This window comes from Hemiscyllium ocellatum, chromosome 29, assembly GCF_020745735.1.
Source record: "Hemiscyllium ocellatum isolate sHemOce1 chromosome 29, sHemOce1.pat.X.cur, whole genome shotgun sequence".
NCBI lineage: Eukaryota > Metazoa > Chordata > Chondrichthyes > Orectolobiformes > Hemiscylliidae > Hemiscyllium > Hemiscyllium ocellatum.
The window spans coordinates 30,387,849-30,403,967 of NC_083429.1; the positions used below are offsets into that span (position 1 = coordinate 30,387,849).

The 16,119-nt window shown below is 40.8% G+C and overlaps 1 protein-coding gene across 4 annotated transcripts in view; it reads left to right on the top strand.

Moving 5' to 3' along the window:
* Window positions 1-16,119, top strand: part of opcml (opioid binding protein/cell adhesion molecule-like) — a 1,024,953-nt gene that overhangs the window by 952,932 nt on the left and 55,902 nt on the right. For all 4 annotated transcript variants that reach the window (XM_060847054.1, XM_060847056.1, XM_060847055.1 and 1 more), the window contains exons 5-6: window positions 1,037-1,157; window positions 10,253-10,404. In XM_060847054.1, the coding sequence (XP_060703037.1) occupies window positions 1,037-1,157; window positions 10,253-10,404 (273 nt within the window). The remainder of the gene's footprint in view (window positions 1-1,036; window positions 1,158-10,252; window positions 10,405-16,119) is intronic.

The window sequence follows — 16,119 nt, forward strand, 5'->3', positions numbered from 1 at the left end:
CATTATGACCTCCACATGAGCAAAGGCAAACAAAGCAGGAAAAGGAAATGATTGCTATCCATGTTGTTGGTGCTCATTCAAACGGTTGATCTATCGTTTCACACAAGCTCACACAGTTGTCACAGAAAGTAAGTGTATATCCTGTCATTGCAGGCTGGATTTAAAAACGTCTCTCAAGATGCTCCAATCCCATTCCTCAGCACCATTTTCTTATGCACATCCTCATATATATCCTAAAACTTGCAAAAAAATCTATTAATTATTCAATGTAGATAAAAATAATATTGTACAAAATCCTTCTGAAACTGCATGCAATGTATCGTCTAGTGGTTGTAAAAAGATCCGCTGGGTGGATCTCATAGAATACACGTTTCTTGATTGGAGTTGTTAACCTGGGCTAATCAGGGAGCTATGGCTGACAGATATAAACAGAGGTTCTCACATCTGAACACACACAGCATGGGTGCTGGGGTAAAAATAAGCACTACCGCAGTTAGGCTGTAGTATGATAGAGAAAAAAATAAACAGAGGTTCTGTTCACTCTGAGAAAGAAGCCAGATCAGTGTCAAGTATTATACATGTGTAAATAAAGGGTGACTTGGTGATGGAATACCAGTCTCTGTGGAGCAATTCATAGAGATGTTCAGGAAGGATGGTTTGCTTTAATCATGTGTTCAGTGAAATAGTATGGCAATGACATTCACCTCTCTTGGTTTTGATGGCCACAGTCCTTAGTTTACCCACAATTCTATGTCTAACTTTTCAGTAATATAGAAGTACCTTCACTGACTAAGGTAAAGCTGCAAGAATTGTTTGGTTATTTTACCATTAAATGAAATACTAACTAAGTTCCCACTTGATTGTTAACAATAATTATCGGGATCCATGACTGCCAGATCACTATCACATCATTTAAATAGGAATTATACTATGCACCTTTTGAGCCACCTGTATTTACTCAAACAGAAATGAAATTATGGCTGATCAATTGCTGTTCCAGACGAGCACTGATGGCTCTCTTTGCTTGGCTTTACAGATCCTCCATACATCCCTGATACTAGGAATGTCGGAGCAGCAGTTGGACAGAAAGGCATCCTCCAGTGTGAAGCTGCTGCTGTCCCATCACCAGAGTTTGAATGGTACAAAGAAGACCGAAGGTAGTGTTTAACTTTAAAGAGGGTTCCTTTTAACATTTCTCGTGAAAATGGCACATGGGACAATATTTATTTTTGTCATGCCGACAAATAGCATGTGGATATGTTTCAAAGAAATATATATTGGTGTTATGACCGAGTGAGGAGGCGTGGTATGATTCCACACTTTTTCCATTCCTTGTTTGGAGCAAAGGTTTGGGACAATGTGTTTATCAATTCAGTGTGGACTGATCCATTTTCCTGTATGAATAATCACTCAAACATGTAGGTTTGAGTTAACATTAAAAAAGGTCAGTTTTATTCTGCACCCACACAGGTAAAACTGTTAAATATCTTATAAAATGTCCTGACTTCCACAGCTTGCATGCAAAAATACAAGCAAGGGATTGAAGTTATTTTAGAAAGGAAAGGTAAGTAAGTGTTCACTGGTTGGAGCCAGTTGGATGTGGCCATCCAAAGATTTTGGTCTTTGGTTGATAGTTTAAAATTGTTGCTGGTATCTTCAGTCTCTGGTGATGCTAATTTTGAAAGTGAAGTCTACCATTAAAAATCCTCTGTCTCCTAGCAAGAGTATTGATACACTCAAATTTAGCAGACAAGGTGTCATCTAGGTGGCAAGAGAGAGATGCTTTTGGTTTATTCTGTCAGTCCAAGTCCAAGTACAAACACAAACCTTGGTTGATTACCTGGCCTGAGAAACTCCTGCGAGATGCTTTGGAGCTGAGTCAACTGACCTCCAAAAACCAAAATTGGCATTCTTTTTCCAGGTATGACTCCAACCAGTGAAGACTTTCCTCCCTAATTCCCATTCACTCCGGTTCTGCAAGGGCTACTCGATGCCTCACTCTGTCACATGTGGCTTCGATACCACGGGTACTCATTCCAATCACACCCTCGAATTCAGTTCTTTATGCCACGTTTGAGCTAAGACTGTAATGAGATCAGGAACAGAGTATCCTTGACAGAATCCAAATAAAGTGTCATTGAGCAGTGTATTTGCTGAGCATTGATAGCAATATTGGTGACGCCTTCCATCACTTTACTGAGGTTAAAGAGTGGACAGGTGAGGTAGACATTGGCCAGGTTGGTTTTGTCCTGTTTTTTGTGAATTTTGCCAATATTTCCAGGCTTTAAAAACTTTCCTGTGTAAATTTTTTTTCTCTTGTGGATCATTTAACTCTGGCTGCAGTACCAGCTGCAAGCAATCCTTGAGGAACACAGCCCAGTGGTAATTTTGTATGTGTGAGACTCGGCTGCAAGTGTTGACATGATGTTGGATCACCAAGTGTGTCAGCAATCAGCTTAGTTTCATTCTCAGTTGATTGTGCGTTAATCAAGGAAGGATAGATAATACTGAAAAATGTACGCACTGATTTCAATTTTGCTTCCAACCAAGTCCAGAATTGTTGAAGGCAATTGTGAACAGTTTAGCTGGCACAAGGGAGAAATTAGACATATGGTTTAGTGCTGCACTGGGTAATGTGTTAAGCTATTAGGCCAAGACTAAACTATTGATGAGAAGTTAACATTGAAAATGTTGATTTTCTGTAATATTTTGCAAATGTTTACTTTTCTAACAATCCTTCCAAAGGCCCATTAAGCTGGTTGGTATGAGATGCTTTTTCAGCCCATACTATGCAATTGTGAAGCTGGAAGTTAAGATGTGACCTTGTTGCTGCTTGAAACTATTTGGACAAATAAGCCAATTCAATCTCCGCCATCGCAACACCTCCTCCCACTCCCCACCACAAACAACTGGAGAGCAGAGGGACACATGCATCTCCATATGTGGATCCCACCTCGGTAAGTTAGCTTCTCCACTTTACTGGGGAGAAGATTCCCCATAGTGCAGAAACAGGCCCTTCGGGCCTACCGGTCCATACTGACCCTCCAAAGAGTAACCCACCCAGACCCATTTCCCTCTGATTAATGCATCTAACACTATGGGGAATTTAGTATGGCCAATTCACCTAACCTACACATCTTTGGACTGTGGGAGGAAACCGGTGCACCTGGAGGAAACCCACACAGACAAGGGGAGAACGTGCAAACTCCACACAGACAGTTGCCCGAGTCTGGGTTCGAGCATGCAACCCTGGTGCTGTGAGGCAGCAGTGCTAGCCACTGAGCCACCGTGCCACCCGGAAGATCCACTTCTTCTGATAAGATAGGCAGATTTTATGATAGCAGCAAGAATAATTGACCTATGTTCACTAGATTTGAGTCTCTCAATCACCACTGAGCTGTTATGGAAACGATGGGCTGCCTTGACCAACAGAGTTCAAATCTATGTGGCAGAACTTCACCAACAGTCATGAAAAATTAGAGTTTTTTAATACCAGGAGGCTTGTCACAGATGGCAAATTCAAGATTGCTATCTACTACCATGTTGATGGAAACTATATGAAAAGTAGCCATGCAAATTGGCAAAGGATATTAATCAAACAGAGAAGAAAGCACAAACCTGAAATGGAACAACTGGTCCAAGTTCCCGTGGTCATGAATAAGTTGTTATTTCCCATTCAAATTCTCTCAGATTCAGAAATTATTTCAATTTTTATGATAAGCATAATTGTGGAAAAGTGGCTTTCAACACAACAAAGACTTTGCACATCAATATTTCCAGTGATCTTTTATCTCAGCTTGAAAAGCATACCATGTAGTGATGCATTTCAGTCTGCCAACACTTTTCACTGAATGCCAAATTGTAAAATTATAGTGCTGTAACTCCAAGGTCATTGAGCAATTGTGAACCAGAGATGACAGGAATTTAAGTGATCTCTGTGTACTAAAGATCAAACTTGCTTCATATTCTGTCAATACAGACACTCTCCATTGTTTTCTTTGAGTTGAGAAATTCCCAAGAATGCCAGGGATCCTGGTCTGCTTGTCCACAGATCCCTGAAGACAACAGGACAGGTTATATAGAGTGGCCAAGAAGCATATAGGACACTGCACTTTAACAGTTGAAGCATAATTATAAGCGCTGGGAAGATACGTTGGAATTGAACATGATTTTGATTAGGCCACAGTTGGAGTACCATGTGCAGTTCTGGTCGCCACACCCTAGGAAGGATGCAATTGCTTTGCAGGGAGATTCACAAGGATGTTGCCTGGGATGGAGCATCTTCATTATGAAGGAGGCTGGATATGCTTGGGTTATTTTCTTTGGAGCAGAAAAGGTTGTGAGTGGACCTGATTGAGATGCTTAAGATTATGAGGGGCTTGGACAGAGTGAATAAAAAGCAGCTGATCCACTCAGTTAAAAGGATGACAAGAAGGAGGCATAATCTTAAGGTGAAAGACATGTGGTTTAAAGCAGATTTGAGGAAATTTTTTTTTCCACTCAGTGTGGTAAGAATCTGGAATCCACTGCCTCAGAAGAGGATGTGAGCCGGGAAACCTCATGTCCTTTAGAAAGTAGTTGGATGAATACTTGAAGTGTCGTGACGTTCAAGATTGTGGGTCAAGTGCTGGAAAGTGGGACTAGTGTGATTAGATTAGATTACTTACAGTGTGGAAACAGGCCCTTCGGCCCAACAAGTCCACACCGACCCGCCAAAGCGCAACCCACCCATACCCCTAACCTAACACTACGGGCAATTTAGCGTGGCCAATTTACCTGACCCGCATATCTTTGGACTGTGGGAGGAAACCGGAGCACCCAAAGAAAACCCACACAGACACGGGGAGAACGTGCAAATCCACACAGTCAGTCACCTGAGGAGGGAATTGAACCCGGGTTTCTGGCGCTGTGAGGCAGCAGTGCTAACCACTGTGCCACCGTGCCGCCCACAAAAGCAGCATCTTTTTTTTTGATGGTGCAGACTCAATTAGCTGAAGAACCTCTTCTGTGCTGTATGATTCTATGATTCTCAATCACCATATTACAACAGAAAATTTGAAAACCATAGTAACCAGCTTTGTTTATCTTTGTCCCATTTGTCAACAATATTAACAATGTTAGGAAAATAATGTAACAAATTACATACATTTTTCCTATCTCATATAACATTGTTTATATATATGCTACTGCAGCCCTTTCAGAACAATAGGGAAATGTTGCTGATGAGATTGAAATGAATGAAATGTGCAAATATGCAAATAGAATAAAAAAAGGCATTAGCTGTGATGCAAATGTTTTTATCAGTATGAAATTCCTGGAATATGTGTAGAATTCTTTGTTACCCAGAAACCTATAGCATGCCAGCAGAATTGTTAATTGATTGATTTATTGTTGAATCAAATTGAATTAGCTTTATTGTCGCATGTACATAGATGAGTACAGTGAATAGTTAACAAGTTACCACTTATGGTGGCATCTGAGGTACAAAGGTTCCTAGATATAAATGCTTTAGTACAAGTTAGATAGGAGAAAATTAGAAAAACAAAGAGATAAAAGGTTCAGCATTACAGATCTGAGGAATAAATTAGAAAATAGGGAAATAAAGACTTCAGAGTGACAGTCCTTCTACCCCAGTCCATGTTGGCACCTTGCCTCCAGTCCATGCCAGACCTTAATTCCATTCCGTGTCAGACCTTAATTCCAGTCTGCGCCAGGCTTTGATTCCAGTGCATACCAGCCCTTGCCTCGAATCTGTACGAGGCCTTGCCTTGAGTTTGTATTAGGCCTTCATTTAAGTCTGTGCCAATCTTTGATTCTAGTCCGTGCCAGGCCTTCATTCCAGTCTGTGGCAGACCTTGCCTCCAGTCAGTGCCAGGCCTTGATTCTAATCTGTACCAGGCCTTGATTCCAGTCCATGACAGGCCTTGCCTCCAGTCCATGCCAGGCCTTGATTCCAGTTCATGTCAGGCCTTGCCTCCAGTCTGTGTCATGCTCAGATTCCAGTCTGTGCCAGGCTTTGATTCCAGTCTCTGCCAGGCCTTGATTCTGGTCAGTGCCAGGCCTTGCCTGCAGTTTGTGTCAAGCCTTGATTCAACTTCATGCCAGGTTTTGATTCCAGTCCATGATAGGTCTTGCCTGCAGGTTGTGTCAGGCCCTGATTCCAGTCCATGCCAGGCCTTGATTCCAGTCCAGGGCAGACCTTGATTCCAGTCTGGGTCAGGCCTTGATTCAACTTCATGCAATGCTTTGATTCCCGTCCATGCCAGGCCTTGATTGTGGTCTGTGCCAGGCCTTGATTGTAATCTGTGCCAGGCCTTGATTCCAGTCTACGCCTGGCCTTGATTCCAGTCAGTGCCAGGCCTTGACTTAGTCTGTGCCAGGCCTTGATTCAATCCATCCCAGGCCTTGATTCCAGTCCATGCCAGGCCTTGATTTTGTACATGCAAGGGCTTGATTCCAGTCTGTGCCCGACCTTGATTCCAGTCCATGCCAGGCCTTAATTTAGTACATGCGAGGCCTTGATTCCAGTCCATTCCAGTCTGTGCCAGGCTTTGAATCCAGTCTGTGCTAGACCTTGCCTCCAGTCTGTGCTAGACCTTGATTCTCATCCGTGCCAGGCTTTAATTCCAGTCTGTGCCAGGCTTTGATTCTCATCTATGCCAGGCTTTAATTCCAGTCTGTGCCAGGCTTTGATTCTCATCTATGCCAGGCTTTAATTCCAGTCTGTGCCAGGCTTTGATTCTCATCCGTGCCAGGCTTTAATTCCACTCTGTGCCAGGCCTTGATTTAGTCCATGCCAGGCCTAAATTTCAGTCTGTGCCATTCCGTGATTCCAGTTTGTGTCAGGCCTTGATTTAGTCTATGCCACGCCTTTGATTCCAGTCAGTGCCAGGCCTTGATTTAATCAGTGCCGGGCCTTGATTTCAGTCTGTGCCAGGTCTTGATTCCAGTATGTGCCATGCCTTGATTCCAATCTGTGCCAGGATTCAGCTTGAAGCTTTTGAAGCCTGGAGACCACTCTAGAATTGCCTCAAGACTGGAGGTCTATGTTGGGCTGAAAGACTACCACGGGCCACTGAAAGACCGCCAGACTGGGCCTAAAAGACCCCCAGACCTGGCCAAGGGACCACCACACCATGCTGAGAGGACACCTTCCAGGTTTGTGCTGAAGTTGAGGGTCTGAGTCCTCACTAAGACCAGGAATCTGGGTATGTCCTGAAACATGGAGTTCAGGATGCCACTAAGAAAAAGAAGAGAAAATAAACACAAAAGAGAAATAAACGCAAAAAGAAATGGATGGAGTGAATAAGATTAGATTCCCTCCAGCGTGGAAACAGGCCCTTCGGCCCAACAAGTTCACACCGACTCTCCGAAGAGTAACCCATCCAGACCCATATCCATCTGACTAATACACATAATACTATGGGCAATTTAGCATGGCCAATTTACCTGCCCTTCACATCTTTTGGACTGTGGGAGGAGACTGGAGCACCCGCAGGAAACCCACACAGACACCAGGAGAATGTGCAAACTTCACACAGAGAGTCGCCCAAGGCTGGAATCGAACCTGGGACCCTGGTGCTGTGAGGCAACAGTGCTAACCACTGAGCGCTCTGGCTGAAATGACCTACTTTTCCTCCATTTTGGAGTCACATGTACCGAAATAAAAAGAAAAATGATGTTTTGCATGTGATACAGGCAGATCGTATGCTGCAAAGTGCATCGGGGAGCAGAAGAGAATGCAAAATTACAGCCACAGAGAAGGTGCGGAGAGAGAGAGAGAGAGACAGATCAGCATTAACATTTGAAAGGTCCATTCAAAAGTCTGACAACAGCAGGGAGGAAGCTGTTCTTGAATCTAATTGCACATGTATTCAAACCTTTATATCTTTTGCCCAATTGAAGAGGGGTGGGAGGGGTCTTTGTTTGTGTTGGATGTTTTCCCAAGGCAGCATGAAGTATAGATGTAGACAATGGATGGAAGGCTGGTTTGTGTGATGGACTGGGCTGTGTTCATAACTCTGTAGTTTCTTGCGGTCTTGTGAAGAGCAGTTGCCATACAACACTAACGCATCCAGATAGGATGCTTTCAATACCTCATCCATAAAAATTGGTCAGAGTGTCCTTGTGGATGTGATGAATTTCCTTAGCCTCCGAAGGAAGGAGAAATGTTCTTGTCCTTTCTTGACCATCATGTTGATGTGAGTGGACCAGGACAGATCGTTGGTGATCATCATTCTCAGGAATGTGACGCGACCGTCTCCACCTCAGCACCATTGATTCAGACAGGGACTTGCCCTCCACTCCATTTCCTGAAGTCAACAACCAGCTCCTTCATTTTGCTGATGTCGATGGAGAGAGTGCTGTCTTTACACCATGCCGCTAAGCACTCAATCTCTTTCCTGTACTCTGTCTCATCATTGTTTGAGATCCAACCTAAAACATTGGTGTTGTCAGCAAACCTGTAAATAGATTTGAGATGGAACTTTGCCACACAGTTGTGAGTGTATAAGGAGTATCGCTGGAGGCTGAAAACGTAGCCTTGCAGCGCGCTGGTGCTCAGGATTATGGTGGCAGAGGTGTTATTGCCTACTCTTACTGATTGCAATCTATGGGGCAGTGAGTTGAGGATCCAGCTATACAGCGGGGAGCTGAAACCTAGGTCTTGGAGGATAGAGATGAGTTTGTTTGGAATTATGATGTTGAAATGTTTGCAAATTTATTGAAATTGAATGTATAATGGTAGATGAACAATGATTCATTATCGGCAAGGAAAGCATTGTTACCTGCCCCTAATTGCTCTTGAACTGAGCAATTTGCTGCGACCATTTCAAAGCGCAGTTAAGAGGCAGGCTGTGGAGATGGCATGCATGTAGATCAGACCAGGAATGGAAGGCAGATTTTCTTAATTTAATGAGTGATAAGAAGAGGAGTTGAAAAGTGTGGCACTAGAAAAGCACAGCAGGTCAGGCAGCATCCAAGGACCAGGAGAGTCAACATTTCAGACGTAAACCCTTCATCAGGAAGAAGAACAAGGCATTCTTGGAAAGATGTCTTTGTTTAACAAGTAATAATCTAAACTGAGGAATTTAGAAACTTGATCAAACCAAACGCAGGTTAATCATGGTTGGTCATTTAATTGGACTAATTGAAGTATTTTGTGTTTTAAATAAAGTTAGCAATGCTTTGTAATCTATGATCATCATTCCTTTGTCATCCTGGCCTCCATGCTTCCCTCTTGCATTTGTTGTCAGGTTGGCCTCTGCCAACTCTGTTATGGATAAACTCTGAAAGAAAGGAAGAGCGAGGTGATCCCAATGGTTCTGCTTTTAATATGTTAATGCCACTTGAAGAAATCAAAATCCAAGTATTCTAACATACCTTCTTGGCTTGAAATAGTCAGCAGCAAAAAAAAACCTATCTGAGTGAAGACTACTTTTGGCAGTTTACCAACCTCTCAGCTCCCCCTACCCTCTCAACGGCGTGTTTTATATTAGATTAGATTCCCTACAGTGTGGGTACAGGTCCTTCGGCCCAACAAGTCCACATCAACCCTCCGAAGAGTAACCCACCCAGTCCCAATTCCCTCTGACTAATGCATCTAACACCATGGGCAATTTAGCATGGCCAATTCACCTGACCTGCACATCTTGGGACTGTGGGAGGAAACTGGAGCATCCAGAGGAAACTCAGGCAGACACAAGGAGAATGTGCAAACTCCACACGGACACCCGCGGCTGGAATCAAACCTGGGACGCTGGTGCTGTGAGGCAGCAGTGCTAACCACTGAGCTACCATGTGCCACCCTTGAATGATGAAAAAGTTTTTTTTTGGTGAAACCTGACAATCCAATGCAGCATAAGGGAAAGAGTTTATACACTGAACTACAACACATACTGCAACCTGAGGTTATGCAATTCAACTTCAAAGAGCTTCTGTTGCTATGAGGACTCAAACTAATGTATTTACTATATTATAAATACATTATAACTTGTATTATATTCAATACATTATGACATTGGATATGAAAATAGGTAAAGAGATTCATGGTTAATGCAAAGCTCTTCCAAATCTTGAACCGAGGCTGCGGTTGGCATATTTTCAATTGCATGGTCCAATTGAGGACCACTTGGTTGAACTCATTCCACTAACTGTAATGCAGAGGTAAAGGAGAGGAATCACATAGAACAGTGATAATCTGTTACGTATAATGCAAAAGTCAAACTAAATAGTTATTTTTTGTAATTTTCAGGCTTCTTAATGGACTCAATGGTATTCAAATTAAGAAAACTGGGGACCGGTCCATGCTTACATTTTTTAATGTCTCTGAAGAGGATTATGGAAACTACACCTGTGTGGCAGTGAACAAACTTGGCACCTCAAATACAAGTGTCCTCCTCTTCGGTAGGTACCAGCAGTAAAGTTGCTTATCATGTAAGATGTTTGACTTGAAACTGAAAATTTCAAGATTGTAGTTATAGTTCACATAAAAGGGACACGAATTATACTTCATCCCAAGAATAGAGCACTCCCATTCTCCTCTTGCATTAATTTTGCAGGAATAGAGAAATAGTACTTTACTCTCCAGTCTCCTAGTTACCTGACAGGGATTGCAGTTAACATACTGTAGTTTTATCTTTTCCTCTAAACGCAGCTGCTGTCTCTTATGGGGCATATTCACAGACTTTTTTTTACAGGCACTGAATGATTTCTGATAAAATTAAATCTTTAATGTTAGACTTTTATTGGACAAGCTCATAAATTGGATAAATAATTACATTTTTACCAGACTACTTCACAAAATGCACTATAATTTTTATTTAGCTTTAATTTAACCATGCCTACGGAGATGAAGAGTTAGTGATTTACACATTGAATATTTAATAGAACTGTATCATATACTATTTTGCAGGATGATTTGCTTTTATGAATTCCATTAGAACAAAATGTTAGTGTTCTATTGCATGATAGAAATTTATGAAGTATATACAAGAGTTGTTAATTGTGTCACTCACTGTTTTATCCCAATGCAGTTAAGAAAGCAACCTTTATTAAATGGAAAGCATTTGTAACTTGCTAAGCAATTGTGTCCATTGTTATTTTCTCCTCACCAATGCCATTTTTTTCCGGGGGAGCTAAATTTTAATATATGCTGTATGTTAGCTCCATGACTGTGTTTTGGAGTCCCACTGTAAAAGTTTCTCATCCTTGCTATTCATTGTAAGCATTTCAGTATTCATTTAACGTTCTGAATTTTTATTCAATATCACACAGTTTCCTTCCATCCAGCTAGGATCTGGAAAATTATAAGAATTGCTTTTTGAATTTGAATGCATTAATATTAATAACATACAGGTCAACATTACTACAAGAAAGACTTAATATCTTTAGAATCTGATCAATTGAACACTCACTGAAGGAGCAATTTAAGATTAATTTTAATGGTTTTATGCCTTTCCTCAAAAAATGTCAACCCCTTGATCACATATCTTTATGCGCAGTGAAACATTAATGCTGATTTTTGTCCATCCCATCAAAGTTGCAATATCCTTTAAATCTAAATATTTTGAGAACTACCCTGACCTGCAGAATAATCTACTTGGGATTTAAATATCTATATCTCAAACAAAGAAAATATTAAAGGCTGAAATGTTAATTCTCTGAGATATGAATTCATAGGATAAAAATTGAGAAGAACATGCCCCTTGTGAATGCAGAACCAGTTTCACAGATTGAATCCATATTGACAAGCCTTCAAAATCCAGTTTTTCAAATTACCTAAGGCAGTCTTTTTTCTGATGCAAGTTAAAAATAAACTCATTTGATTCCTTAAGTAATTCTTGCTGACTGGCACTGACCTCTATTTACTCATGGAATAGCCCATTTCTATCCTTGATTTGCTTCTAGATTATTTCTCATATTTACGAACCACTGAGCATAGCAGATGATGTTTGACAACTTATCCTGATTGGGCATTTGATCACAAATCTCTATTTGGACAAGAACATAGATTCAACATTGTTGTTTCATCAGAAAGTAAATTATTTGAGTCTATTATAATACAGGTTTTAATTTAAAAAAGCTTTTACTTTTTCCTTTCCTTGATCACAACAGCAAGCTTAATGTTGAGTATGTGACTGACTGTAAAGTCCTCTCTGCTTTGCCAGAACTGTGATATTGTCAGTACCAGATTGTTGGAGAGATTTCACTATCTTCTACAAGAATCTGCTGCACAGCAAGGCTGCTGGCAAGAAAGTAGTCAACACATGGCCCTTTACAACATCCTGTTCCATTGTGAAACTTGGGATTTTGCTTGCCTTTTGGTCCAGAAATGGTAACATTAACTAGTTGATAACTACTTCAGTGGAGCAAATAAAGCTCTGTTTAGTTCATTTGTTCTAGCTGATGAAATTGAGCATTTTTACTAGTGCCGTGATTTAATTATGAAAAGTTAGGAATATCTGTAAATTTTTAAATGTACATGGACAAGGTTAGCAAACCAAAAACACAGGTTCCATACTTGTTTAATTTTACTGCAATCGCAGAACAAGTGCGTTTTCACCTCTTGACGTAACAATTTGTTTTGGAATCAAACATTTTCTATTCACCGAGAATGGCTGTTTACTGGATTGGAAATATGTTGAGACTTTGATGCTGGCTGACTGAAAGAACTCAGCTGTTTGAGCTTCCTTTTCTTTACATCCTAGTTATGTGGCCTGGGATGTTCAATTAATCTGATACTTATACATTTATTCATCCATCAACAAATTCCATCTTCCAGAAACAAGCACATCAGATTATGCAGCAGCATAAGCTTGAAGTTGTGGTTAATTTAACTTTTTGAAACAGTTTTTAATTATTTCTTCTCCTCAAGGTTTGTTGGTGCTACCTGTTCAAACTTAACAATCATTAACTTCCATAAAATTGCATTATTTTTCGATCTAACCTGATGTCCAAGGCTGTGGATCATGTCTTTTCCCAAATACTTTAGCTTTAAAACTAAAGGTTCTTTACTGAAAACCAAGCATACACTTCCTGCTTTTAAGGATTCCACCGTGTACAGCCATTTTTGATCAACCTGTTCAAAGGTGTTACAATTCACCTCTGGAGCAGGTGGGGCTTGAATTCAGACTTTCTCGACCAGAGGAAGGGACAGGGACATTGCACCACTAAAAGACCTAAAGGATTAAGGGCTGGTAGGGAAACTAGTGGTTGAAAACTCTAAGAATATAAGAAAAACATTGGTTTACATTATTTGATCACTCCCTCGTGGTGTTTTCTGAAGCTCAGTGGGAGCTGCAGATGAACAATTTAAATTAGTGTTTGCATCATTTCTGTTGATCTTCCGATAAGGTTATGGCAGAGATCAGAGAGATCTTGTTAAGGCTTTGATTTGCCCATTTCTTTTCAACTTTTCTCAGAATCCGTCCAGCATTCCATTACTAAAACACTAACAGTTGGTAAGATGAGTTGAGAGATTATATCTGTGATTCTCGGGTTCCTAATTTTTTCTATTGATTATCAACTCTGTCCAATTTTAGTTATTCTTCCCAGTTCGCTTACATAGGTTTCTGTATTCTGAATGGTATTCACTTAACTTAACATAAATTTAACTTAATTTTTAAGTTAGCACTTGGTATGATGGAGAACCATTTGAGTCAGATGGAACTGCTGATTAAGATGAAACATATCAGCAGTTTAGTTTACCGTTACATGTGGGACCCAGAGTTGATCATGGTAAAGCTGTCAGACAATTAGATTAAATAGTAAGTGGTTGACTTACTACTGTGCTTACTAATTTAACAGCATTGTAACTGACAAGCTTCTCCTATCTTTTGCTCCTCACTGGTGAACAGAAATGCTGTTCAATGTTCAGTAAGCCATTTGGTCCCATTGACCTCAGGCTTATAAATTAACAAAGTTCCAACTTCAGTTATCATTGGGAATGTACTTTATGAGGAATGGATCTGGAAAAAAATGAGTTTGGAAATCAGGCAAATGTAGAGTCAAAGAGTTGTACAGCAGAGATATAGACCATTCAGTCCAACTCGTCCATGCCGACCAGATATCCTAAATTAATCCAGTCCCAGTGTTTCGCCCATTTGCCTCTAAATCTTTCACATTCATATACTCATCCAGATGCCTTTTAACTGTTGCAGTTGTACCAGCCTCCATCACTTCCTCTGGCAGCTCATTCCATACATGCACCACTCACTGTGTGAAGAAGTTGCCCCTTAAGTCCCTTTTACATTTTTCTCCTTTCACTGTAAACCTACACCCTCTAGCTTTGGACTCCTCAATCCAATGAAATAAACTTTGGCTATTCACCCTCTCCAGGTCTTTCATGATTTTATAAATTAAACTATACTGCAAAAATTGAAACCCAGGAAGAAAACCCATTCAACATTTTCTTTCTTTCTCATAGTTCCCTCCTTTGCTCCTCAATATGTGGTGCACAGGGAAGAAAAACTGACATTTACTACTGAGGGTTTACTTTGCTCCAGTAACTAGTAAAAAGGAAAGCTGGGCGATTAAAATCCCACATAAAAATAAAAGACAAAGCAATTCAAAACATAATCTTGCCTTTCTTTTTTTAAACAATTTATGATAAAGCCAATGACATTTCATTTCTTATCTCTTGAAAATCTTTCATGATATTGGAGACTATGATTAGATCCTCCATTAGTTCTTCTTATTCAGTTAAAAAAGCTCAATATTTTGCATTATTTTTAATAACTGTAACCGTTTGTTCTCTCTCTAACTTCTATTTCCTGTTTGATTTACAAAACTGCATCTTTCCATCGCCCCAAATATGTTCTTTAGCTTGCTTTCTATTATCACAGTTCTCTATACAAACATTTGAATTTGGAGCAGGAATAAGCTATTCAGCCTTGATAGCCTGCTCCATAGAAACACAAGAACAGGAGGAGACCATTTGGCCCCTGAAGCCCACTGCACCATTCATTATGATCAGGTCTGATCATCCAAATCAATAGCCTGTTCCCACATTTCCCCCATATCTTTTGAATCCATCAACCCCAAGAGCTATATCCAACTCCTTCTCATTGAGATTGTGCCCTCAACTCTACATTCCTGCTTTTGTGTGATAACCATTGACTTCTTAGTCCCACGTTGGTCAATAAACTGTCTGCATGGGTTTCCTCCAGGTGCTCTGGTTTCCTCCCACAATCCAAAGATGTGTAGGTTAGGTGAATTGGCCATGCTAAATTGGCCATGCTGGTCAAAGAAAGAGTAGGGCCGATCAGGGATAGCATAGGGAATTTGTGTGTGGAGTCTGAGGATGTAGGGGAAGCCCTAAATGAGTTTTTTGCTTCTGTCTTTACAAAAGAAACAAACTTTGTAGTGAATGAAACCTTTGAAGAGCAAGTGTGTATGCTGAAATGATAGAGATAGAGGAAGCTGATGTGCTGAAAATTTTGTCAAACATTAAGATTGACAAGTCACCAGGCCCAGACCAGATTTATCCTCGGCTGCTTTGGGAAATGAGAAATGTAATTGCTTCGCCACTTGCAAAAGTCTTTTCATCCTCCCTCTCCACTGGAGTAGTACCTGAGGACTGGAGAGAGACAAATGTAATTCCTCTCTTCAAGAAAGGAAATGGGGAAATCCCTGGCAATTACAGACCAGTAAGTCTCACGTCTGTCGTCTGCAAGGTGTTAGAAAGGATTCTGAGGAATAGGATTTATGACCATCTGGAAGAGCCTGGATTGATTAAATGCAGTCAGCACGGCTTTATGAGGGGCAGGTCATGCCTCACAAACCTTATCGAGTTCTTTGAAGATGTGACTAAAAAAGTTGATGAGGGTTGAGCTGTGGATGTGGCGTATATGGACTTCAACAAGGCATTTGATAAGGTTCCCCATGGTAGGCTCATTCAGAAGGTAAGGAGGAATGGGATTCAGATGAACATAGCTGTCTGGATACAGAATTGGCTGGCCAACAGAACACAGTGAGTGGTAGTAGAAGGAAAATATTCTGCCTGGAAGTCTGTGGTGAGTGGTGTTCCACAGGGCTCTGTCCTTGGGCCTCTATTGTTTGTAATCTTTATTAAAGACTTGGATGAGGGGATTAAAGGATGGGTCGGCAAGTTTGCAGATG